Raw genomic sequence first — 25,585 nt, forward strand, 5'->3', positions numbered from 1 at the left:
TCTTGCATTATCCTAAACTACGAAAAAGCATAGTCATCAAGTACGGAGCTCCTTAATTTTAGAAATCTTTGGAAGGTTTTGATATTTTGAAACGAATACGTGACCTATTTTTCTGTTTTGAAAATGTATTAACATAGTTTGTCATTTTACGTTTTTTTAGTACTAAAAGAGAAGACCATTATGTGAGAATTTGTGCTGTCAAATTCCTGTGTTTATTAGATGGCTCAAATATGTCTCATAAGTTGTTTGTGGAAGATCTTGCAATCAAGCTATTAGATAAAGTAAATATGCCTTATTTTATACTTTAAATCTTTGTTCTTGATAGCTAACTATGTCAACACGGTAGTATTCTGAATATTTTTTATCAAGAAAAAAACACGTTTTTAGTTAAACATTAGCGATTGTCCAATTGTTTGGTTTTAGAGAAGAAGAATATTTTCCCTGTACTGTCTAAACTTTGCTCAGTGTATTTCCTAGTACCAGTCAAAAGCGGTTATGTTTAGAGTCATATATCCATACATTGCTTTATATAAGAAATGGAATAAAAAGGTAAAAAATTTAGGAAGTGGCGTGATTTGAAGAACTGATTTTTTTTTGTTTGCAAAATCATTTATAAATCTAGGAGGAAGATAAAAGGAGTAAAGTTAAATCTAATGCTCTTTTCTGAATTTGAGGCTGAGATAGATGGAGTCCAGGTCTGCTTTGTCACCTCTGAGCCAAGCTGGGTTATAACTGATGGCCATAGCACCCACTTAAGCCACTTGTACTGAAATAACAGTACTCATCATGCATTTATGTTCTGCAGATAGCAGATCAGCGTCAGGTACAATCTAGGAAGTGGGGTTTTTTTAATGTAAAAATTCCCTTCTTTGCACTGTTGGAGTCGGTGGGCATGTCTCTGAGGAAATAGTGTTTTACTGGTTTCCTGAAGGATGAGTAGACTTTAGAGTTGCAGGATACTCCGTCAGATAGAACACACAGATGTATCATAGTGAACACTGATGCGTGATATGAGATATCAGAGTGTTTCAAAGAAAAGCAGAATAAGGACAAGGGACAGCTATTTGGAGGGTCAGAGAGGGCGTCTCTGACAGGTGACATTGGACGGAACTCTGGGTGCATTGTCAGGCTGGAGGACGCCGGGAGAGGCTGGTGTCCCCAGGCCACATGAGAGAAGTGCTGGCTGGGGGCGTGGAGGGACACGAGGATGCCCGTCGTCCGTGGGATTCGGCAAGAAGGCTGTCGTTGGCCACCTCTACAAAGACCTTTGACTGGGATGGTGAGAATAAGCCTCGATGGAAGGGCTGAGAAGAAAATGGTTGTGGAGCCAGTGGAGATGAGCAGAGGCACTCTTGAGTTCGCTCTGATGAGAGGGGGTAACGGGATGGTGTCTGGAGGAGGGCGTGGGTCAGGGGCTTGTTTGTATGTTGAAGGAAATGATCGGGGTGGGGGGCGGATGACAGTAGTGGAGAGGCCAGGGTGGTCACACGGGCGAAATCCTCGAGTAGCCGCTTCGCATCCACCAGGCTGGCTCTTAGAACAAACAGACTGAAAGTAGCCACGTTGGTGAACCTTGAGGTCGTTGTCCTAGGTGAAAAGAAGCCCATCATAAAGGGCCACATACTGTGCGATTCCATTTATATGAAGTGTCCAGGATAGGGAAAACTGTAGGGACAGAATAGATTAGTGGCTGCAGGATCAGGGTGAGAGATCGGGAAGCGAATGCTAATGGGCACAGGACTTCTCTTCAGAGTGATGAGAATGTTCTGGAATAAACAGTGGTGATGGTTGCACAGCTTTGTGAATACACACAAACCCACTGAATTGGACACTTTAAAATGGTGATTTTTATGGCACACGAACTATATTTTTAAAAAAATCCTTGAATAGTCTAGATTGGCCCTAACGTCCAACAGAAGGATTAGCTTTATTTAAGAGCTGGAAAAGCAAAGACCAAAAAGTTATGTTAGACACTTGCTCAGGCCCAGGAGTTGTTTTTCGAAGATGAAGAAAACTGAGCAGAGCAAATAATACATGAAAAAGGTAATTTGAAAATAAAAAATGAAAGAATAATCATAGAGAAAGTGGAAAAAGATCGTACTCAGACCGGGGTGGGCTGGGTAGCTGTAGTCCGGAGGGACACCGCGTCCTCTGAGCTGGGGAACAGAGCAGGGGGGCGGCGCTGAGTCTGTGTGAAAGGAGGGAACGCCTGACGCCCTTGTGTTCTGAGCCAGGAGGCAGGGTCGTTTCTAGAGGGAAGACGCAGAAACACGGTTGGCGTTGGAAAACCGAGGTGAAGGTTGAAGCTGTAGCAAAGATCTCGGTTAGAATTAATACACGGTCGTGGTTAAAGTGCCGGTGCCACAGAGGGTGGAATTCCACACCACCGTGTCACTGCTTAGACAACCGTGTGTCTAACGTGTCATCGTAGGTGACACGCACGTGTGTAGACACGCACATAGTTTTGAGTGCATGGACGGATAGAGTGAACCGGAGCAAGAGGACGAGGTGGCCGCCTGGGCAGATCTTCAAGGGCCGCCTGGCGCCACGGAAGACCTGCTTTGGAAAGAGGCGCCGTGAGTGCGTCGGGCCCCCACTGCCTGGCTCCAGGCTCACGGCGGCCTGGCCACTCCGTGGGCAAGCAGCTACTGAGCACCTGGCCTTTGCAGCCCGCTCTTTCTTCTAGTTCTTTAGGCTTTACTGAGGCCTGTGTGGGTAGCTCTCTGCTTACCTTTTACTGGGAACTTGCAAAGATTTTGTCAAAGTAGCTTTCAAAGTGATCCATTCCTGGCCCAGTTATCAGCGATGGACAGTCTTGTCGGATCTGACATTCCCCCCAGCACACATCATTTTGAAGCCAATCCCAGACATGAGTTTTATTTCTAAATATTTCAGTATGTATCTCAAAAAGATGAGAATTCTTTTTTTTAGCCACACCCACAATACCATTTTCACACCTGAATTCATAGTTCCTTAGTATTATCAAATAATCCAGTCAGTGTTTAAATCTACCTGATTGCTTTACATTTTTGTCAGTTTGTTTGAAACATGACCCCAGATAAGGTCCATTCCTTCGGTTGGTTGAGATGTCTCTAATGTCCTTTAATCTACAGATACCCCTCCTCATTCTTTTTAAACTTGAATGTATTTTTTGCAGAAAGCGGATTGTTTTCATTGTAGAGACTTCCACAAACTGGATCTTGCTGTTTGAATTTCTGGGGTGCCATTTACAATGTTTTTCTGATCCCTTCATACAAGATGGTATTGAGATCTAGAGCCTTGATCAGATTTAGGTTTGATTTTCCTTTTGGGGGTAGAGGTGGAGCAAGAGTGTACATCCATCAGGAAGCTTAGAGTATTTGGCTGTCTCTTCTTTTGGGATGTGAGTCATTGATGAATTGTCTCATTCCATTAATTCTTTCAAAATGGTGATACTCTAATTACTTTATTCCTTTTTCATTTATTGGCTGAAGTTCCTGTGTACCCAAATATGAAGTATTTAGATACCCTGAGGTATGTTTCCTATAGGAAAGGCAGGATAAATGCTTGCTTTTTTCCTGTTACTTACCAGTTTTCAAAATAATGAATTAAATTAGCTTCCTAGTATTCTAGTTTCTTCTAATGGTGATCAGTGATGTTTTTTGTTTTGTTTTGTTTTGTTTTTAACTTAAACATATTGATGTGTTTCAGTCCCTTATCCCAATTTCGGTCAGGTGAAAGAGAAAATCTGAGAATATAACTTAGTGTTGGGTATATTACATTTGAGTTGCGTTGGGGCCTCCATGTGAAATTACCCAGTAACAGACAGGAGTATGATATTTAGGGAAGAAATGGAAGCCATCCTACCTGGTGATAGCTGAAACTTTGAAGACAAGAACATCTAGGAGGAGGCTAAAAATGGGAATTTAGAAAACACTGACATTTGAAGTATGTTGATAGGAAAAAGAACCAGAGAAAGATCATGAAAAAGAGGTCTGAGAAAGGAGAATAGAAGCAGAATTAGATGGTGCTGGCCTGGTGTTGCTAGTGTTCTTGACTGATCTCATTTAAAACTCTTGTCTACAGGGGGCGTCTGGGTGGGTCAGTTGGTTAAACATTGACTTCAGCTCAGGTCATGATCTCATGGTTCGTGAGTTTAAGCCCTGCATCATGCTCACTGCTGTCAGCTCAGAGCCCGCTTCAGATCCTTGTCCCCCTCTCTCGGTACCCCTCCCCCTCATGCTTTGTCTCTCTCTCTCTCTCTCAAAAATAAACATTAAAAAAAGAAAAAAGAAAAACCTCATCTGTAGAAAATTTGGCATAGAAACCTCTGAATTTGTCCATGATTATAACCTTTAATCTCAGAGCATAAGTTCAAACTCAGAGCCTCTTCTTTTCCACCACAAGCTGTGTCTAGGGGCTGTTACCAGTGGCATCCACTGTAGCTGAGAGCAGGTCGGGCGCCGAGGAGAGAAGCTGGGAGGCATTTCTGAGATTTCAGAAGCCCACTGGGTAGGGCCGGTTTGCAGTAGAGTGAAGGGGTAGCGGACATGCACAAAACGCAAGAATTGTACTTTAAAAAAACTGATTTGATGAATCTCTGAAGGAAACCCAAGGACCTTTCTTCCTCGGATACGAGAAGATGAAGGCTGGAGACAGAAAGTTGAGTGAGGAAGGTTGAAGGAGGATTGTTGAAGTGGGAAAGATCACATGGTCAGAGTAAAAAAACTGGACCGTGTTAAAGGCTTTGGGAAAGTAGGAAAGATTTTAACTTGTTTTTGTGGAAATAGGAATGGGACGAGACTTGAGAAAAGCAAAATGATGGTCGAACACAGTAATTCTTTCTTAATTGGGTGTAGTTGGCACGATGTTAGATTAGCGTCAGGTGTACAACTTAGTGATTGGATAGGTTTCTACGTTATGCTGTGTTCACCACAAGTGTAGCTGCGACCTGTCCTGCTCCATCACTCTTACCATGTCATTGGTTATTCTTATGCTCTGTTTCTTATTCCCACAACTTACTCATGCCATAATTGGAAGCCTGTATTTCCCTCTCCCCTTCACTCGTTTCACCGAGCCCCCCACCCCCGTTCCCTCTGGGAGCCATCAGTTCTCTGTATTTGGAGTTCCCATTCTGCTGTTTGTTGTTTGTTTTGGTTTGGTTTTTTTCGATTCCATTTATGAGTGGAATCATTCTGAAAGTGTGTTCTCTGGACTGGCAGCTTTAATCACCAGGGAACATGTTAGAAATGCAGATTCCAGGGCCCCATCCGCCTTCTGCTGAATCAGAAGCTCTGGGGGTGGGCCAGCAGTCTGTTTGAAGGAGCCCTCAAGGTGATCCTGAAACTCTATAGACTTGGAGACCACCGGTCTAGTGGTGGTCAGGGCCCAGAATACATGCTTTTGATGAAGTCGGTTGGAGCAGATGATTTTTGTTTTCTTCAGCAGTGCCTGGCAACTTGAAAGTAGGATCAGATTACATAAGACCACTGGGTTGTTTCAAAAGTAGGGAATTTGCAAATGGGTTTGAGGGTATAGTGAAAGAAATTGAATGTGCTCTTGAAGATAGCGTAGAGATTGTTCTTGGGCCCAGGGTGGGTCAGGAGGCGCAAGAAACTAGAGAGATTGATGGACTGGCAGAGAAAAGAAAAATGTTTCTGAATAAAAGAGTTCATTGAGTGGAACAAGTGAAAGGACAGGAAATTTTGAGCCGAAGAGGGAATGTTAGCACTTCCAAGTGAGGACGGTGACTCCAGTGAGGCCCCGGTGGCAAGTGTACTGGGCCAGTGATGCTCCAGCATGCTGTGTGATCGCCCTAGTGATGGTTCCATTCCTAGCTGCATCCAGGCTGAGTAGAACGTGAAACCTGAATCACCTCTTTCGGAAGAAAATGTCCCCAAAGAAATCATGGCAAGAGAGGAGGCTGTGAGATCTTAATCGTCATCAGGAGGCATTAAAATCTACACTAACTTAGCTATTGTCATGAAATTGTATACATATTGACATGCATAGGATGGGATCAGTGAAGAAAGATCACAGAATTTATCAAGTAGATGAGAATTGTCTACATTCGATGACTGGGTTTGGAGATAGCAGATGACCTACTTTTTCATTGCTAGGACATTTGAAAATGTTATCACACTTTTTTTTAAATTTTTTAATGTTTATTCTTGAGAGAGACAGAGTGTGAGCAGGAAAGGGGCAGAGAGAGAGGGGGCTCTGAGCAGTCAGCACAGACCCCCTACACGGGGCTCGAACCCACAAACTGTGAGATTATGACCTGAGCTGAAGTCGGACGTTTAACCGACTGAGCCACCCAGGTGCCCCATGAAAATGTTAGCACGCTCTTTATTGCAATCATAACTCAGCAGCTAAGCACTAGTAGTTACAGAACAAAAGTCAGCCTGGCAGTTGGCTGAATTTAGACAGCACGGACCATCACAAGCAAGAAATGGAAGAGTCCCCCTGCTGCCATTCTCTGGTGTCTCCCTTAATGGTGTTCACATCAAACTGCAGATACCATTACCGCAGACTTCCACAGGACACGGAGGCAGCAGCTGAGAAGCGCGTATATTGGTGCATCGTAAAACGTGTCAACTGTCTCCATCTCTCCTCGCCCCCGTGACCCCGTATCTCCACATTAAAGTGGCCACAAAGGCACAGACAGATATTTCCAAATACTTTGTGTGCCAACTACAGTTTTATGATCCCTTTTCTAACTTGAAAAGCAGATAAATTAACAAAAGCAACTAAATTCATGGTGTTGAAGGGAAATCAAGTGTTCATAAGAAAGCGTCTTTACTTACCTTCCTTTCTGCCTTCGGGGAGGGGTCATGAGCGCCTCTGCACTGTTGACACCTTTTAAATTTGAAGTTGTCATTGGTTTTGTTCTCACTGATCACAAATTCCGTGGGTAATGTGATCCTTGTCCTCTCCCCACCCCAGGATGAGTTGGTGTCCAAGTCTAGAACCCGATACTATGTGAATTCTCAACAGCACAGAGTGAAGAACCGAATATGGCAGGCGCTACTGGTGATTTTCCCCAGGTTTGATCAGGTATAATTTGTATTCCATCAGTACCTTTTAGCATGATGTTTTGATACGGAACAAAAAATAGTAAAAACTGTCATGTGCTGTTTTAATACTGAGAAAGTAATCTTAAAATTTATTCTTCAGTTCTTAAAATTGAAGTTACTCATTTGTTTTGTTATTTTGTTTTTGTTTCTGTTTTTGTTTAGTGGAAAGAATCCTAAGGCAATTAGGCATTGTAGAAATAAATTGGAAACTAGTTTATGTGACACTACTTAATATTTTTTCTCCTTTTTTTTTCTTACCTAATGTAAATAACATTGTAACTGTTTAATGTCTGGTGTGCCATTTGATTAGAAAATATAGGTCCGTTCACTTCTCGTTTCCCACAGCTAAGTTACTTTGGAGTGCTGTTGTTTTGGATGAGATAGTCATTTCCCATGGCTGATTCCACGCCCCCCCCTTAATTTCATGAATTCTGTGATCATATAAACCAGCTAAGCCAAGGCCAAGATCTTAATCTATTACAACAGTCTTTGTCCAGTTACTTTTCTCTTCCCTGAGGAAGAGTGAATGGAATCTGTCTGATTTCTCTGATCATCTTTGCTTAGGATTCCTGTTAAGAAAATAGATCATTATTGGAAAGTTAGGTATATCTCACACAATTTTAAAAAGCATTTTTGAATGCAAAAAGTTCAGAGTTTCCTGTTCTTCCCTCCTAAGGTCTTTTTTGTTTTTTTTTTTTTTTTATGTTTATTTATTTTTGAGTGAGTGAGAGAGAGACAGAATGCAAGCAGGGGAGGGGGAGAGAGAGAGGGAGACACAGAATCCGAAGCAGGTTCCAGGCTCTGAGCTGTCAACACAGAGCCCGATAATGGGGCTCAAACCCACGGACCGCGAGATCATGACCTGAGCCGAAGTTGGATGCTTAACCCACTGAGCCACCCAGACACCCCGTCTTCCCTCCTAAAGTCTTTTAAATGTTTCAGAGAGTTTTAAAAACATAGCAAACTCCTTTTTAATACAACTTATGAAGCCTTCTATCTGTGAAAGATAAACACTTAAGTAACTATAAGTACAGAAGTATGTCCAAGTAAATTGTTTGGGTAAATGTAAGAGGAAATGGCTAAAAGTGTCCTTTCTGGGGAGGAATCTTAGCAGATGTGTGGGGGCTGCTGATTTTCATCATAGGCCTCTTCATGTTATTTGATTTTTAAAATACTGTACATATTACAGCTCAACACTAAAATGCATTTAAAAAGAAACACTAGAAATGTTTGACTAGGTTAACTGAGAATATTTTTTTTGTCTTGGCACGGAAGGGCCCCGAGGGCGAGGGGAGTGTTGGGGAGGGGTGGGGGGCACGACAGAGCAGGTGGGCTTGTCAGGAAGAACTTCAGCATGTTTGTTAGGAAGCAGCCACTGCTGAGAATTTTAAATTCTTGTACCTTGTGGTTGCACTTAACTTTCACACCCATCCTGCAAGGCAGGCCACGCGTATTCCCCTGTTGCCCAGCGGGGCACTGGAGTTCAGGGAGGCGGGTGACCTGCCTGCATGATAACGTGGCGGCTGAATGATGGGAGTGGAATTTCACAGCCGGCTCTACCCAACTCCAAGCCGGATTTTACAGAGCTGTCTCAGGGCCCACAAATGAGCTTGTCTGCTCCTCTTCTGCCAATTAGAAATGTTTTGAAGATAGATTCTTCTTTAAAATAAAGAAACATACATCGTAAATGTGTTTATATGTTACAGAAGTATGTATGTGTACATATTTTTACCTGCTACTTAGGTATGGTCCCTTACCCAAATGGAAGTACAATTTTGAAAAGAAGGCTGGGGCGAGTGAGGATGATGTGGGAGCTCAAGGTCTTGGCCAGAAGAACTGGGGAGGTTGTAAGGGCAGGTGATGTGCAGTCCAAAGGGAGAAAGGAGCCCCGGACCTGCTTCTCCTGTGTTTCGTTTGCCTCCTGCGGACTCTGGCATCAGTCCTTCCTGTTCCAAGTTTTAAGCCCCGACATCTTGATGGATGCTGGTTTGAATCTGAATTCTGCCACCTGCCAGCTTTTGAAAAAATATTTAACTTTTCTCAATCTTTTCTTTTCCCTATGAAAGTACAGAGCAATAACCTTCCTCATAGACTTTATGTCCAAGCAAATTGTAAAGTACCCAGGAAAGTACCTTATCATTATGATTCAGTAAACAGTTTTTAGGTTTGCTGTTTAGAGAGTTGTAGATCTGATAATTACTTAAAATTTTAAGCTGTTTCAGGGTTCCAGTCGGTAAAGCATGCAGCCCTTTTTATTTTAATTTTTATTTATTTTTTTAAGTTTATTCATTTTGAGAGAGAACATGCATGCAGAGGCAGGGGAGGGTCAGAGAGAAGAAGAGACAGACTCCCAAGCAGGCTCTGTGACATCACCACAGAGCCCAATGCGGGGCCCAAACTCACACCCGCCTCCCTGAACTGCAGTGCCCCGCTGGGCAACAGGGGAATACGCGTGGCCTGCCTTGCACGATGGGTGTGAAAGTTAAGTGCAACCACAAGGTACAAGAATTTAAAATTCTCAGCAGTGGCTGCTTCCTAACAAACATGCTGAAGTTCTTCCTGACAAGCCCACCTGCTCTGTCGTGCCCCCCACCCCTCCCCAACACTCCCCTCGCCCTCGGGGCCCTTCCGTGCCAAGACAAAAAAAATATTCTCAGTTAACCTAGTCAAACATTTCCAGTGTTTCTTTTTAAATGCATTTTAGTGTTGAGCTGTAATATGTACAGTATTTTAAACAGGCTCAGACTCCTGTTCCTGTGAGATCCTGACCTGAGCCGAGATCAAGAGTCAGATGTTCAACTGACTGAGCCATCCAGGTGCCCCAACATGCGACTCCTTTTAAATGTTTAGTCATTCATTTTTGAGAGAAAGAAAGCACAAGCTGTGGAGGGGCAGAGAGAGAGGGACACAGAATCCAAAGCAGGCTCCAGGCTCTGAGCTGTCAGCAGAAGCCTGACGTGGGGCTTGAACCCACGAACTATGAGATGGCCTGAGCCGAAGTCAGACGCTTAACTGACTGAGCCACCCAGGTGCCCCAATAGCCATTTTGGAAGTTGCTACAAGACTATATCTTAATTGTTCCCGCCTTGGTCATGCCATGGTGGCAATCATATTGCAGCTCATGAGTGTATCAAATCAACATGATGTACACTTTAAACTTGAGTGTTATGTATCAATTATATCTCAATAAAATAAAACAGTTAATCACCATAACATAACCATTTAATTTATGAACTTTATTTTTCTCAGAATTTCCTGAATAGAATTATTGACAAGATTTTCCATGCTGGTTTCATCAATAATCAAGCATCCATAAAATATTTTATAGAATGGATTATTATATTGATTCTTCATAAATTTCCTCAGTTTCTTGCGAAGTTCTGGGATTGTTTTTCTTATGTAAGTAAAAGAGATTTTTTCATAATTTTTGAAATTCAAGTATTTTAGCTATGCTGGGAGATTTGTTTCGTTTTAATAGTTGTGTTTTTGACTGTCAGTTGTCCTGTTCCTGATGTATTGACTTCCTGTGTTCTGTTTTGCAAAATCTGAATTAAATGAGGAGAGAGAGATCCCTGGCATTCCTCCTGAGTTATCAGTCTTCTGTTCCCACAAAGTAAAGATGGAAAAGGCTTATGTTACTGGGAAGTCAAGAGAAATGGGTGCCTTCTCTATCCTTATTCACCAAGCAATGTCTGTGTTTGTTTTCAGATATAAGAACAGTGAGGGGTGCCTGGGTGGCTCAGTTGAGCGTCTGACTTCGGCTCAGGTCACGATCTCACAGTTCCTGAGTCCGAGGCCCATGCTGGGCTCTGTGCTGACAGCTTGGAGCCTGGAGCCTGTTTTGGACTCTGTGTCTCCCTCTCTGTCTCTGCCCCTCCCCCACTCATGCTCTGTCACTCTCTCTCTCTCAAAAATAAACATAAAAAAAAAAATAAGAACATAGAGGAATTAAATGCAGTCTTTACATTTTAAAAGAGTTTTTTAGTAGGGAAATTCCACACAAGCCAAGTGGAGAGACTGGGAGGGAGCCCCCTCACCAGCTGAGAACAAATATCCACTGATTTCCATTCTCACTTCACCTCTACCCTCATCCTCCACCCCCACCCCATTCCTCTCTGCCTGACATTTCTTGTATCTTGCAAATCATTTTTAAGGCATGGATAAGTGATAGGGTTTACAATTGCAGTCTCCTGGCAAATAATGAACTCTTTCTAAACATCAGTTCTAAATACTTGCCCTGAATGTTTTTCGTTGGTTCCCCAAAGCAGCTTCCTTTTCTTTTTTTTTCAACGTTTTTTATTTATTTTTGGGACAGAGAGAGACAGAGCATGAACGGGGGAGGGGCAGAGAGAGAGGGAGACACAGAATCGGAAACAGGCTCCAGGCTCAGAGCCATCCGCCCAGAGCCCGACGCGGGGCTCGAACTCACGGACCGCGAGATCGTGACCTGGCTGAAGTCGGACGCCTAACCGACTGCGCCACCCAGGCGCCCCACAGCTTCCTTTTCTTAATACAAATGACCTTGCCTTCTGCTTTGTGTGAAAATGGAGATGCCTTCCTTCCTCAACGTATCTTTCTGTCTCTTTATGTTTCTTTTTTTGGGGGGGGGGGAGAGACCACACTCCTATAACTTTTATTACAGTCCAGTTATAATTGTTTCATTTTATGTATTTATTTAATATGAAATTTATTGTCAAATTGGTTTCTATACAACACCCAGTGCTCATCCCAACAGGTGCCCTCCTCAGTGCCCATCACCCACCCTCCCCTCCCTTCCACCCACCCCCTCCATCAACCCTCAGTTTGTTCTCAGTTCTTAAGAGTCTCTTATGTTTTGGCTCCCTCTCTCTCTAACCTTTTTTTTTTTTCCTTCCCCTCCGCCATGGTCTTCTGTTTCTCAGGATCCACTTAGAGTGAAAACATATGGTATTTGTTTTTCTCTGTATGAGTTATTTCACTTAGCATCACACTCTCCAGTTCCATCCATGTTGCTACAAAAGGCCATATTTCATTCCTTCTCATTGCCACATAGTATTCCATTGTGTATATAAACCACAACTTGTTTATCCATTCATCAGTTGACAGACATTTAGGCTCTTTCCATAATTTGGCCATTGTTGAAAATGCTGCTATAAACATTGGGGTACAAGTGCCCCTATGCATCAGCACTCCTGGATCCCTTGGGTAAGTTCTTAGCAGTGCTATTGCTGGGTCATAGGGTAGATCTATTTTTAATTTTTACAATGTGGAGGTTCCTCAAAAAATTAAATTGGGGCGCCTGGGTGGCGCAGTCGGTTAAAGCGTCCGACTTCAGCCAGGTCACGATCTCGCGGTCTGTGAGTTCGAGCCCCGCGTCAGGCTCTGGGCTGATGGCTCGGAGCCTGTTTCCGATTCTGTGTCTCCCTCTCTCTCTGCCCCTCCCCCATTCATGCTCTGTCTCTCTCTGTCCCAAAAATAAATAAACGTTGAAAAAAAAAATTTAAAAAAAAAAAAATTAAAAATAGATCTACCCTATGACTCTTCCTTTCTGTTTCAGGGGAAGAAATTGTTGTCTTTGTCACATCTGTCCCCATCCTTATTTGTATTTTAGGGGGACTTCATTCTTCATTCTTCTTCTGTTGACTTTTCTTCTGTCCAGCCATTGTCTTAGTGCCATCTTTCCCTTACCGCAGCCACCCCTCATTTTGTGATTTGCTTTGTTACGTTGCACAGACACCGTGATCCAGACAAATGCAAGGTTTGTGGTATCCCTGCATCCAGCACGTCTCCTGGTGCCATTTTTCCAACAGCACTTAGTCACAGTGGGGCTCTGTGTTTGCATTTTGGTAATCCTCACCATATTTTAGACTTCTTCATTATTACATTTATTATGGTGATCTATGGTGATTTTTGGCTTTCGCCAAAAGCCCAGGTGATGGTTAGCATTTTTCAGCAGTGAAGTATTTTTTAAAGTATGCACATTGCATTTTTAGGCATAATGGCTACCAAACACTTCATAGTCTGCTATAGTCTGGTGTACATGGAGTCTAGTAAATGTCACCTTTATATGCACTGGGGAACCAGAAAAGTTGCTTGACTCCTGTCATTGTGATACTTGCTTTGTTGGGATGGTCCAGAACCAAGCCTGAAGCCTGTGGTGTTTCCCAGGCATGCCTGAATTACACTTTCGGATGCGTGAACTTTGCCCTCCTCTCTTCCTTTACGTAAACGACTGTGGTCAACTACGTTTTCAGAAATCCTGTACTGAGGATTTCATACGCAGCTCCAGACCGCCTTTTTCTGTCTCCGTCTTCCTTACGTTTCGTGCTGGCACCTGCTTTCTCTACAGCTGACGTCCACTGCAGTGAACCATGTGGCCCCTTCCCTGTCAGGTTGATGGACGGCTTCCCTCTTTCTTTGATGTGTTCTCTTTCCTTCCCTCAACCCTCACACTTGGTTTTATCTTAAGAATCCTACGCTCGTGGTGAGCAAAGCATAATGTATAAACACATGGAGTCACTAGGAACTGTAATCCCTGAAACGAATGTACTAATGTAATGTGTCATCTCTATTCAAATACAAACATTTGTTAATAAAGAAGAGATCTATACAAGAACGCCCCGTCCACAATGTTTGGAATAAACTGAAATCTCTCTCAGTATGAGAACAAGAAGAATCCTTATTCAGCCCCTGGTGCTTCTCTTTCTGCGCTCTGCTCTCTAAACCCATGTGTGTGGCTCCCTGCCCCTCCAGCCACCGGCCGGGCTTTCTCACAGGGTCACTTCCGATCCGCGTGTAAACCTGGCCTGATGATAGCACCTTTCCCTGATATCGATCTCCTTTCTCTCATTCTTTTCTCCCAGTCTCCTCGCTTGAAACCTGCTTTAGGGGCACCTGGGGGGCTTGGTCAGCTAAGCGTCTGACTTCGGCTCAGGTCATGATCTCACGGTCCGTGAGTTTGAGCCCCGCGTTGGGCTCTGTGCTGACAGCTCAGAACCTGGAGCCTGCTTCAGATTCTGTGTCTCCCTCTCTCTCTGCCCCTCCCCTGTTCATGCTCTGTCTCTGTCTGTCTCAAAAATAAATAAACGTTAAAAAAATTTTTTTTAAAAAGAAATGACATAGCTTTAATTCAAACTCCATTTAATTTCCGAAGCTGTGTTCTTTTTCGCTGTTGTGAGATTCCCCGTCCGGCTCCTCCTTCCCCTTTTCGTGTACGTGGAACTAAGAAAAACACTCCATCATTTTCCCTTGAATTGCTTCCCCTGTCTGCTGCTTTATTAACGTCGTCTACTTTGTCTGCTCTCCGGTGGGGAGGCTCTGCCTCAGGAAGTCTCAGGAAAGGCAGGTTGGCTCTGGTGTCCTTCTGAGACATCCTGTCTCTCCTGTAGCCCCAGCAATGCCAGCAGTTCTGTGACGTTTTTCCACTTAGTTCAGTCTCTCTCTTCATAAAGAGCTTTCAGATCTTGTATCCTGTCTTCAGGTCTCTTTCTCTGGATATCAGTCAGGGGTATTCCTTGTAAGCAAATAAACAACTTTTGATTGAATCAGGAAGGGACTTTGGGCACCTGGGTGGTTCAGTTAGTTAAGCATCTGACTCTTGATTTTGGTTGAGGTCATCATCTCACGGTTCATGAGATTGAGCCCTGCATTGGGATCTGTGCTGGGCTTGGAGCCTACTTGGGATTCTCTCTCTCCCTCTCTCCCTCTCTCCATGCCCCACCCCCACTGTCTTGTGCACGCACATGCTCGCTCACTCTCAAAAAAGAAGGGGGGGGGTACTTAAGCAGAGGAGGAGCAGGGAGTCAGGAGGTATGCAGAATGCCCAGAAAGCTGGAAAATAAGTATAAAGGAGGTTGAACGGCCCACAGCTGCACCATAGCCATGCCATGGAGCTGGTCCATTGGCGGACATTGGCTTACCCCACCAGAGATGACGTGCCATCTAACCTGTTGTACGCCTATTGCCTCCGTGGGCTTTGCCCCTATAAGTTAAGAGTTCTCGATTCAGAGTTCAGAGTGGATGCTTCTGGATCCAAGTCTCAGGTACCTTCTCTTTAGCTGCCAAGAGACTGGGAAGAGGAATGTATGAGGCATTTTTCGCTCCCCACAAGACCTATAAGGTGGGAGAATTTCCTAAACTCGGAAGGGGATTCAGGATAGATACCCAAATGAAGGCAAATATCCACTACACCCTTTTCTTCCTTTGTTGGAAGCCAAGGACCTCAACTTTTATTTTTTAGAGAAAACAGAAGTCTTCACACAGGGATACCTTTACCTTCTCCACAGCGGTACACATTTGCCTGTGTCCGTATCCATCTGAGACTTCTTCCCTCCGTGTATCATAAAGGACCTGAATCTTTCTTGAAGATCATTCTCCTGCTTTTTCTCTGGCTCCTCTTCCCCCGCCTTCTCAGGAACCTTCTGTTTTCAGTCTGTCTTCTGTACTCAGCCTCTCCTTCTTAACCAAATGGTTTCCATTGCTTTCCATGTTCTCACGTCTCCTCCATCGTTTATGGATGTCTGCACTGCACCACCCGCCCCTCCCCTGTGGTCCCCCTGTCTCACTCCTGTGTTGTAGTCAGACCTCCTGCAGGGGGCATCCGTATTCCACAGCTGGGTTTCCCACTTCCTCCCACCGACCCTGCAGTCCAGCGCTGTCGCTTTGCAGAGGACACTGTCCAGAGTCTGTCGTCACCCTGCTCTTTCTTCTTTTGGCCCCATCCACGCTCTTGATGACTTCCTTGGTTTCGGTTCATTGACACGCTCTCCAGGTTCCTCTCGTCCCTCTGTTTCCTCTTTCCTGTGTCCTTTCCAGCCTTTTCCTTCCCATGCAACCATTAAATGTCTGTGCTTCTCAAGGCTGGGCCTTTTTTTTTTTTTTTTAACCCCCCTTCATTTTTCCTTGTTTTCTAGTTTCAGGTGTATCTAAGGTACAGTTTCACTTATCTGATGTAATGGCTAATTTGTATTGATTCCAGACACCTTCCCCTAAGTGCTAAATCAGGGGTTGGCAAACTACAGCCAAGTTCGGCCTCATGGTTTTACTGGAACACAGCCTTGCCCATTTATTTACATACTGTCTGTGGCCACATTTGTGCCAAATGACAGAGTTCAGCAGTTGTAACAGAGTCTGTGCGGCCCGCAAAACTACGTTTTTAGGACCACTGTTTGGTCCTTTACAGAAGAAGTCAGCCCACCCTGCTCCAGACATTCTCCTCGAATGTTTGTAGATCATCTGGAACTTGGATATCTGACACCATGTGCCTCATATTTTCCCCACACTTGATCTTCCAACTATGTGAACAGCTCCATAGAGTTGCACAGAACAGAAACCTTGATCCGTGACCAGCTCCTATGGCCCTTCCGTCCCAAGGGTTTCTCCTTTGCCTCCCTTCTGTCTCTAGCATTCTGTCTCGGTCCAGGCCGCCGTGACCCAGTGCAGTCCTTCTTTCGCTGGGCTACCTGCGTCCATTCTTGCCTCCCTTTGAATCCATTCTCCATGCTGAGGCCAGAGCAGGCTTTTCAGAATGAAAATTTGGTCAGTTACCCACTCGCTTCAAACATTGCTCTTGGAGTAAAGACCAAGAGTCTTCAGAATGGCCTGCGGCTCTCAGGTGCTCTTACACTTCTACTGACAGTCTCCCGTTTTCTGTTGCTAGAACAGTCCAGAACACATGAGTGTAGGCAGCAGTGTTTTATTTTTCACGATTCTGGGTCACATGGGCCTGGCTGGGCACTTCTGCTCCATGTGGTGCCTGCTGGGGCTAGAACTTCCAACGGGCCTCTTCTGACCGGCAAGGGTGGCTGGACCTCTTTCTGTGGTGGCTCGGGGCTTCCGGAACGAGCAACCCAGGAGGTCGTGTCGTGGCGTGCATGTGCTTCCCCAGCTTCTGCTTGCATCCTGCTCGCTGATGACGCACAGGCCAAAGCAGATGGTGCGACTGAGCCTCAGACGGTGGGCGGGACCTGCATTAGGGCATGGGCACAGGGGAGCCGGGGTCACTGGCAGCTACAGATGGGACTGAGTGTCACTCTGACCTTTTCTGTCACATGTCCTTTGGCTCTCAGGCTATTTGCATGAGCTGTGCCCTCTACCTGAACTGCCCTTTCTCGTCTTCATCTACAGAACTGTTTCTCTTCCTTTAGATCTCCACCTACATGTCCTTGGTGTCATTTCTTAAAGGAAGAGTGGTTTGGAGATCCCCTGATTAGAGGTCTTTGTAGCACATAAATAGTGCTTGTTATAATGGGGATTTTACTTTATTGGGTGATTTTGTCCTCCTTCCCCACTAGACGAAGGTCCCTGAAGGCAGGAACCTTATCTAATTTTGTTTCCCCTGATTTCTGGCATCATCCCTGGCACATGGAAGACCAGTAACTGCCAGGTGCATAAAGAGGTTAATCGTCTTGTTTGCCTTTGGAGCAATTTCTGGACTGTAGGGTCTGTAGTCTCTTTCCTTTCCAGTCTGTCTGGGGTTCATCAGCTTATCATCACTGGGATGTTGTGTTCTTCCAAATCCCTGTTATTGGGAAAGTTTCTGAACCCCAGTTGAACACTCTTATGTAGCTTTTTGTCCTGGCTCTGAAGTCATCTGCAAGGTCCTGTCTAACTTTTGAGCCTGTTGCTACCATCCACCCCCCTACCCCCATCTCTCTGCCTCACCACCTCTGCCTCCCCATCACCTCAGACTTAGTGCATGATGTTTACTTCTCACAAGTTCTTTTTCCTTCCTGCCCTCCCCGTGCTGCCCACGTCTCTTCTGAGGTGAGTGTGTCCTTGGCCATACCGCTTACTTCACAGTTAAATTCATTTGTAACCTTGTGGTGTCTGCTGAGTGGTGTTGGCATTCAGCTCTAGGAAGCTATTTCCTTTCATCCTAGATCCCCACCCAGGCCCGGCCACCTCACATCCCGCCTCTGTTCTGGGCCCCACAGTGCCACGGTTAGCCTTGAATGACTATTTTATTTATCTGACTTTTTTCCAGGGTGAAGAAAATCTTAAAACAAGCATTTGTACATTTTTATCAGTTTTGTCACATTTGGACATCATTACGCAAAATGTTCCAGAAAAGGTGAGTTTAAATGTGTCTGTAAGAGGAGTTTGAGCAGTCGATCAAAATAGAATTGTATAGATTTGGACTAATTTTTAAAAATATTTTTAATGTTGGGGCGCCTGGGTGGCGCAGTCGGTTGGGTGTCCGACTTCAGCCAGGTCACGATCTCGCGGTCCGTGGGTTCGAGCCCCGCGTCAGGCTCTGGGCTGAGGGCTCAGAGCCTGGAGCCTGTTTCCGATTCTGTGTCTCCCTCTCTCTCTGCCCCTCCCCCGTTCATGCTCTGTCTCTCTCTGTCCCATTTTTAATGTTTATTTATTTTTGAGAGAGAGCAAGCGAGCAGGGGAGGGGTAGAGAGAGGGGGACAGAGGATCCAAAGGTGGCTCTGTGCTGACAGCAGTGAGCCCAGTGCAGGGCTCGAACTCACGAACCGTGAGATCATGACCTGAGCCCAAACCGGACGCTTAACTGACTGAGCCACCCAGGCACCCCGTACTATTTTTTTTTAACGTAAGTATTTCTTGTGATTTTTGCTACTTCTCTCCCCTTGTACCGCTCCATTAGTGTGCACATGTACGACACAGATACGCAGGCAGGTGTTACCCACCTGCACACATACACACCGAGGGATGCCTGAGCCTGTATTAAATCTGCAGACAAATAATGGGCAATTTCTAGTGATAGGTCATCAATTTTATGCAGGTATTTACATACGATTATTTAGGTAGGAATTCTCTTGTTGCGTCTTTAACTGTTCCTTGACTGACATAGTTATCGAGCATGTGCTCTGATGAGCTGTGGTCATCATCGTTGGGAGCGTGAGGCCAGTCTTTCGTCTTTGAGCCGTCTCCGTAGCACTGTACCCCACAGACCGGTAGAGATCGTCGCTAATTCTGGTTAATCAATTTGGCAAAGCCGGTAAGAATTCAGGAAAACCTGCCAGTAAGATTTAGAGCAAGATTCTGCATTATTGAACCCACAGGAAAGAGCACACTGAGATGTGAACTCGAGGAGAAAACTGAGTATGTAGAAGAAGAAGTATTGTTTGGTGTTAAAAGTGGAAGAAAGTACGGCGGGGGGAAAGGGTTTCCTAGAATTTCTCAGAGTGTTCTTGTGTTCTTGTCTTTACACAGTGGTAGCAATCAAATTCAGTTGTTAACCTGTTTCATCAGTTCGAAGACTGACATCCTTTTCCCCCACCACATTTTAACTCCTCAGATCATCATGATCTTAAAATTGCTCGTGTCTTACAGTGTCTGTCAGCCAGATGGCAGTGTGTGAGTTACAGTTACGTAAAAACTCGTGTTAACACCTTCTGGAGAGATCAGGCAAGCTCGAGCATCGAATAACATCACATGTTATCTTTCTATTTTAAATATGTGCAGGAAAGAGATGTGCTTGCAATCTACCACGAGAGGTAAGACAGACAAGGGACTGTCCTGTGGCAGGGTGGCTGGAATAGCTCAAGAATCGTTCAGGCGAGTTCTGAAAATGAATTCGTCTTAGAAGATCTCCTGCTAGGTCTGTTACGAATAACAGGCTATTTTCCCACCCAGCCCTGTTTGCACCTGGTGTATATTACATATTTTAGGTTTATTTTTTACTTTTAAGCATCCAAAAGAAGGAATGCTGATTAGCGGACTAGAATAATCACCATTTTGGGGCGCCCAGGTGGCTCAGTTGGTTGAGCGTTCAACTTTTGATTTTGGCCTGGGTCACAATCCCAGGGTCATGGGACCAAGCTCCATGTCGGGCTCTGTGCTGGGTGTGGAGCCTGCTTGGATTCTCTCTCTCCCTCTGCCCCTCTCCCCTGCTTGTGCTCTCTCTCTATTAAAAAAAAAAAAATCTAAATTGAGACCTCTAAGTAAAGACCAAACTAGTTTACTTTTGTTAGTCTGTTTCCACACCCCTCACAGTGTCTGTTGTAAAGTCCATTTTTAATTGACAGATGTGTTTTTGTTTAAAGACTTCTTGGGAACAGTCTCAAAACTTCCCATTTTCCGCACGGTATGGAAATATGTGTACTTAACCTTGTGAGTCTGTGCTAAGTAGTCCGAGAAGATTCCGAACTACCATCAAACAGGACAGAGGTCAGAACCCTAAATGTTCTATGGAAATTAAAAGCAGAGGGGGGAGAAATCAAAAACCCCTTTCTCCAGTACACACATCGTTGTGTCGTCCTGTCGTCTTGTGCAGTGTGTCCAAACCTCGTCAGCTAATACGAGGTGGCGTTGCTGGTGTTCCAGCGTGAACGGTGTGTAGCTGAGTCTTGGCCAAGGCAAATGGTCACAGGCAATACCAGTGTATCTTGAGCAGTGTTCATAAAAGCATTCTTTTCCCTGTTGAGAATTCTACTGGATTTTTGTTCCGCACTCACGAGTAATCTATACCTCACTCCTAGATCTTGGTTTCTAGTATCATTCTCTCACACCAGGAACCAGGGCTTCTTGGAGAAACAGCTGATTCTAGAACTGGGGCAGACAATACACAAGGTAAATCTGGAGCATCTTGTAGTACCAGAAAAGAAGTGCTTTCCACACACACACTGACACGGGGTGGGTCTGCAGAGGGGCACAGGAGCTCCCAGTTGCTAACACTGAGACCTGCAACACAGTAGAGTCATACTGGATTATAACCAAAACATAAAATAAATATCTATGAGTTCATACTGATACAAATAAATGACTGACTAAATAAACAAATGGGAAAGACAGATGTGTAGAGTCCAAATAACTTACATGGACACTGACCGCAAGAGGGGGCGCATAACCCGCCCAGGCCTTAAGCGCGGGCTGCCCTGGTGATGCCCTTCCGAAGACTAGAGCGTGGAAGGGAAAGTGACCTTGCAGAGGGGGCACCCACGACAGCGGTCAGTCGTACGACAGTCTGTGCCCTTGATAGGATGGGATGAAAATGGCCTCTGTGGTTTTCCTCCCAAAACACCATGACCCTGGTCTCATCATGAGGTTTTAAGAACATCCCCCAAAGCCCAGCCGAGCAACATTCCACAAAATCCCTGCCCACTGCTCCTCAGAACTGACAAGATCGTCAAAAACCAGCAGAGTTTGAGAAGCTGTCACAGCCCAGAGGAGGGAGGAGGGTAAGGGGACACGACCACTAGATGTACCGTGGTGTCCGGGGTGCAATCGGGATCAGGACAGGCACATCAGTGAAGACTAAGGGAATCTGAACAAAGCCTGGAGTGAGGATTAAGGTTATAGAGGAGCCGTAAGAAACTGGGAAGGGAAGGCAGGCGTTTGGACTCGATCCCTTCAGGTTTCCTATTAGGTAAAGTGGACACAGTACTATCTACTTTGTGGGATGTTTGTGAGGATTAAATAACACAGAAGGTACTTTCTCTCCTGTCACGGTTGTCCTTAGTCCTTCCTGATACCTGTCAGAGTTTGGGATCAAGGCTTCCGTTTTTCTCATTCATTCATTCAGAATATGTTTTAGTGCTTCTTGTAACGAAGCACAACACTAGACCGTGGAGGTTTGGGGAGGCAAGACGCAGATCTGTGCAGACCAGCGCGGCGTGCACGAGACTGCGGGGTGCGGGCGAGACCTCCCAAGTCTCGTAGCTGAGCGCAGAGGTCTGCACGGCAGGGAGGGGAACAGGCTAGTGCAGGGAAGCCTGGTGCAGTTGGGATCCGGAAGACACTGGCTGGGTTGGAGGTGGAGGTGGGGCTGCAGGGGGGGCAGGGCCCAGCACGGAAGGGCCCTTGTCAGGCAGGTGGAGGAGGTGAGCCCAGTGCTTGAGTGAATGGGCCCTGCGATTGGATCTTGGCTCCACCTCCTATGGTGGTGTGTGAACTCGGTCAAGTAACTCAACGGTGGTGTAGACGTACAGTAAATACTCCGTATGGGAGGAATTTGGACTTTATCCAGAGGGCACTGGGGAGATGCTGCTGAACTTCCAGCAGAAACGTGACATGAGCAGACTTGGTGTTGTGAGTGCGGTGTGTAGGATTGGTTCGGTCACGGGGTTAAAACCGGAAACGTCTGGGAAGCTACCTTCATGCTTCGAGCGGTGCTGGGATGTGGCATGGAGGTCGCGGGTGGATAGACGTGACGGGTACGTGCTAGCGAGAAACGCCCGAGTTTGGAGGATGGCTTTGGTGGAGGGAAGCAGGGAAGTGACCTGGGCTGGCAGGGGTGGTGGTGACTTTCACTGGAACAGGGCAGTAGTAGGAGAGTAGACCAGGATGGGGGGAGGGTGGCGATGAGTGGATGGGATTATGAGTGTGTCACCCGCAGGGTGTCCCATAGGCATGGCAGGCAGCAGCCGTGTGTAGGTCTCTGAATAGGAACTACAGCTCAGGAGCTGTCACTGGCTTTGGGACCACAGCTGCAAGACCAGGAGGGATGGTGTGTCAGATAGATGGGTGCTGTTGCCAGTGTATCTTGGAGGGCGTTGAGGGGCTGCAGGTGAACCGGGGTGAACCCTGCTGAAGATACGAGGAGCCGTGGGTCGGGGTTCACCACATTCTGTGTCTGGTGAGCCCTGGGCTGTAGTGCCCGAAACACAAAAACCTCTATTTTGAAACCGTCCTGTAGCCAGGGCTCCAGGTAACCCCCAGCTTAGTGGTGCAGCAGAGAGCGGAGCGCCCGTTTCTTCAGTGCCTCAGTGATTCCGTGGTGAAGACCCATTTCTGCCAAACTGGCCTCCAGAAGCTCACCTCGGGCAGATTAAAATGCAAATACATATTTTTTAATGTGTGTTTTTGAGAGAACGCAAGTTGGGGAGGGGCACCGAGAGGGAGACAGAGGATCTGAAGCGGGCTCTGCGGCGACAGCACAGAGCCCGATGTGGGGCTCGACCTCACGAACCAGGAGATCATGAGCTGAGCCGAAGTGGGACACTGAACCACCCAGGTGCCCCCGAATTCAAATAGTTTTCAAAACCCTGTGCCAGTTGTATAAAAAATGGGTGTGGGGAGAGGAGCGTGGGAAGGAGGCGGGTGGTTACAAAAGAACAACAGGAGGGATCCTTGCACATCGGAACCGTTGAGTATCGTGACCATGATGGCGGATGTGAACCCACACGTGTGATAAAATGGTGTAGGACTGAACACAGACACACCTCACACACAAATTCCAGTAAAGCGGAGGAGATCCTGGTTACATTCACGGGTGATGTCAGTGACGGCATCCTCGTTGTGACACCGTACTATGATTTGCCACATGTTACCAGGAGGGGGAGCTGGGCAAAGCGTGCGGGGCACAGGGGGTCTCTCTGTTATTTCTTATGACTGCACGTGCATCTACAGTGATCTCAGGAACGTGTCAGTTAAAAGAAGAAAAGGAGCTGTGACTCACAAGCTTGGGAACCGTGAATGGACTGAAGCCATGGAAACAAATGCAGACTGTGTGTATGTGTAGCCTGAGAAAATGAGGAAGCCGAGCACAGAGCCCAGAGGTGCGCCAGCATTTACGGGACAGGAGAGGAAGAGATTGAGAAGAAACAGGAAGAGGACGAGGGGGGCAGCCTTAAGAATGGGGTGTTCTAAGGGTCATAGGAAGAGGTCTTCTCAAGGAGAGAAAGGTCAAGAGAGTGGGGTGCCCTGGAAAGGTCAGGAAAGATAAGGGCTTTATCCATAGTGTTCAGCGACAAGGAGGTTGTGACTCGGATGAATTCCATGAGTACAGGAGGCAAAGAGGTGGGGTGGCCAGGAGAGAGACTGCAGACAGGTGCTTTGGGTCAGCGGTAGGAATACCTGATTTTCAGATTTTAGAAAAGAGAACAGTTACAGGTTCTGTGACAAGGTGTGGGCCGTGGCTCTGGGTAGAAAAAGCCGTGGCTTTTTCTTTGACGTTGGAGAAGTGATGGTCCAGAAGTCACACTGAGGATTGGAACAGGCGCAGACTTTCTCATGTCTTAGGGAGGTGGGAGAGAAAGGTTAGTGAGGGGCTGGAGACCATGCCTGGAAGGAGGGCTTGGAAGCTGCAGGGGAAGGGATGAAAGGGGAGGGGAGAAAACTCTGAGGGAGCCGGGAGAAGCCAGACCTTGGAGTAGGGGTGTATAGTGCAGGCAGCTGGCCGCAGGCCCTGTCAGAGGGGTACTTTGGAGCAATTCTTCCTCCCTTCCCCCCTCCAGTGTTTGTCCTGTGCCTTCTATGTGTCCTAGTGGGTTGTTCCAGGCCCTGTGGATTCTGCAGTGAATAAAACCATCTCTACCATCATTCTGGTGCGGGGAGAGACGACAACTAGACACGATACTGTCAGGTGGTGACACAGGCTTTGAAGAAAAAAGCAGAACAAGGGGCTGAAGATTGGGTGTCTGGGGCAGGACGGCTATTTCAGGAGGTGGGTTCAGGGGAGACCTGCCCAAGGAGGTGATCCTGAACATGTACCCAAAAGCAGTGAGTGAGCAAGCCACACGAGGGTCTGGGACACTTTCCAGGACAAGGGAACAAACAGCAGGTGCGGGCTGTAGGTGAGTGGTCTCATCCTGCCTGGGAGGTCAGAGCAATTGGCATGGAATAAGGGAGGCGGCGTGGAGGCAGTAGGACCCCACATAGATTGTGGGAGAAGTCAGGAGTTCGGTGTTGGACATGTCGTGTCTGGGATGCCGGGCCTTGTGGTGATGCTGTTCTGGTACACGTCATCTTCACACGAGTTGTCTGACCTGGAGCTCGTGGATAGTAAGACCCACATGTGAAGCTGCGCGTGTTACAAACACCGACCGGGGTTACGTAACACCAGCAGTAGTGTTCATGGTTAGGTGCTCACGTATCTATGCTTCGTAAAATTGTAAAGGACTGTAATATATTAGTAATTAATAATCAACATTCTCTTTCCCCTCTTTTAATTTTTAAATTCACTCCTCATGGTGTTTCGGTTGTCTTGGATAACCTGCCTTGGTTTTCAACTTGTAAAATACAACTAAATAACCAATCATGTATCATTTGGAAGTTGTCTCTTTCCTTTGGCGCCCAGATACTTCTCTTCATCTTCCTCCTGGCCAAGTAAATATATTTTCTCTACACCGCATGTCCTGGTTTTCTCGGCTGCACATGTGGTGTGCCCCTCAGCTCCCTTGCTCCTGTTCTTAAAACTTGTTCTTCCTTGGGGCGCCTGGGTGGCTCAGTCGGTTAAGCATCCAACTCTTGATCTCAGCTCAGGTCTTGATCTCAGGGTCGTGAGTTCAAGCGCCATGTTGGGGAACCTACATGATGCCTTTTTGCTGGACCCCATCTGACTAGTTACCGCACTTTGCTCTACGTAAACATGGTCTTTGTTGGTTGCTCATCACACATAGAGGGTCATTTACGTATTACGGTTTCGTGTGTGTGTACTTTCACATATCCCAACAGTGTCCATGTGATGCTGGCAGTACAGTGACCTTTGATAGCTGTTGACCGTATTTTGAATAAAGGAATGAAATAAGAGGATCATATATATCTGTATTTTGTCCTTCTCTGAGGAGCTTTGGGAAATTGAAGTGAGCTGTTAACCATGCCCGCGTATTGGTAAAAGTCTTCTGTGAGCACAGTTGTTT

At 46.0% G+C, this 25,585-nt stretch overlaps 1 protein-coding gene across 1 annotated transcript in view; it reads left to right on the forward strand.

Annotated features, from left to right (window-relative positions):
- The window catches only part of TARBP1 (TAR (HIV-1) RNA binding protein 1), a 90,387-nt gene that overhangs the window by 52,225 nt on the left and 12,577 nt on the right, over positions 1–25,585 (forward strand). Inside the window, exons 20-23 of the mRNA XM_047088594.1 lie at positions 161–281; positions 6,925–7,035; positions 10,305–10,454; positions 18,019–18,105. Of these exons, the coding sequence (XP_046944550.1) occupies positions 161–281; positions 6,925–7,035; positions 10,305–10,454; positions 18,019–18,105 (469 nt within the window). The remainder of the gene's footprint in view (positions 1–160; positions 282–6,924; positions 7,036–10,304; positions 10,455–18,018; positions 18,106–25,585) is intronic.

Source organism: Lynx rufus, unplaced genomic scaffold (genome assembly GCF_022079265.1).
Source record: "Lynx rufus isolate CCGP_SWC_20201006 ecotype Redwood Valley unplaced genomic scaffold, mLynRuf1.p SCAF_25, whole genome shotgun sequence".
NCBI lineage: Eukaryota > Metazoa > Chordata > Mammalia > Carnivora > Felidae > Lynx > Lynx rufus.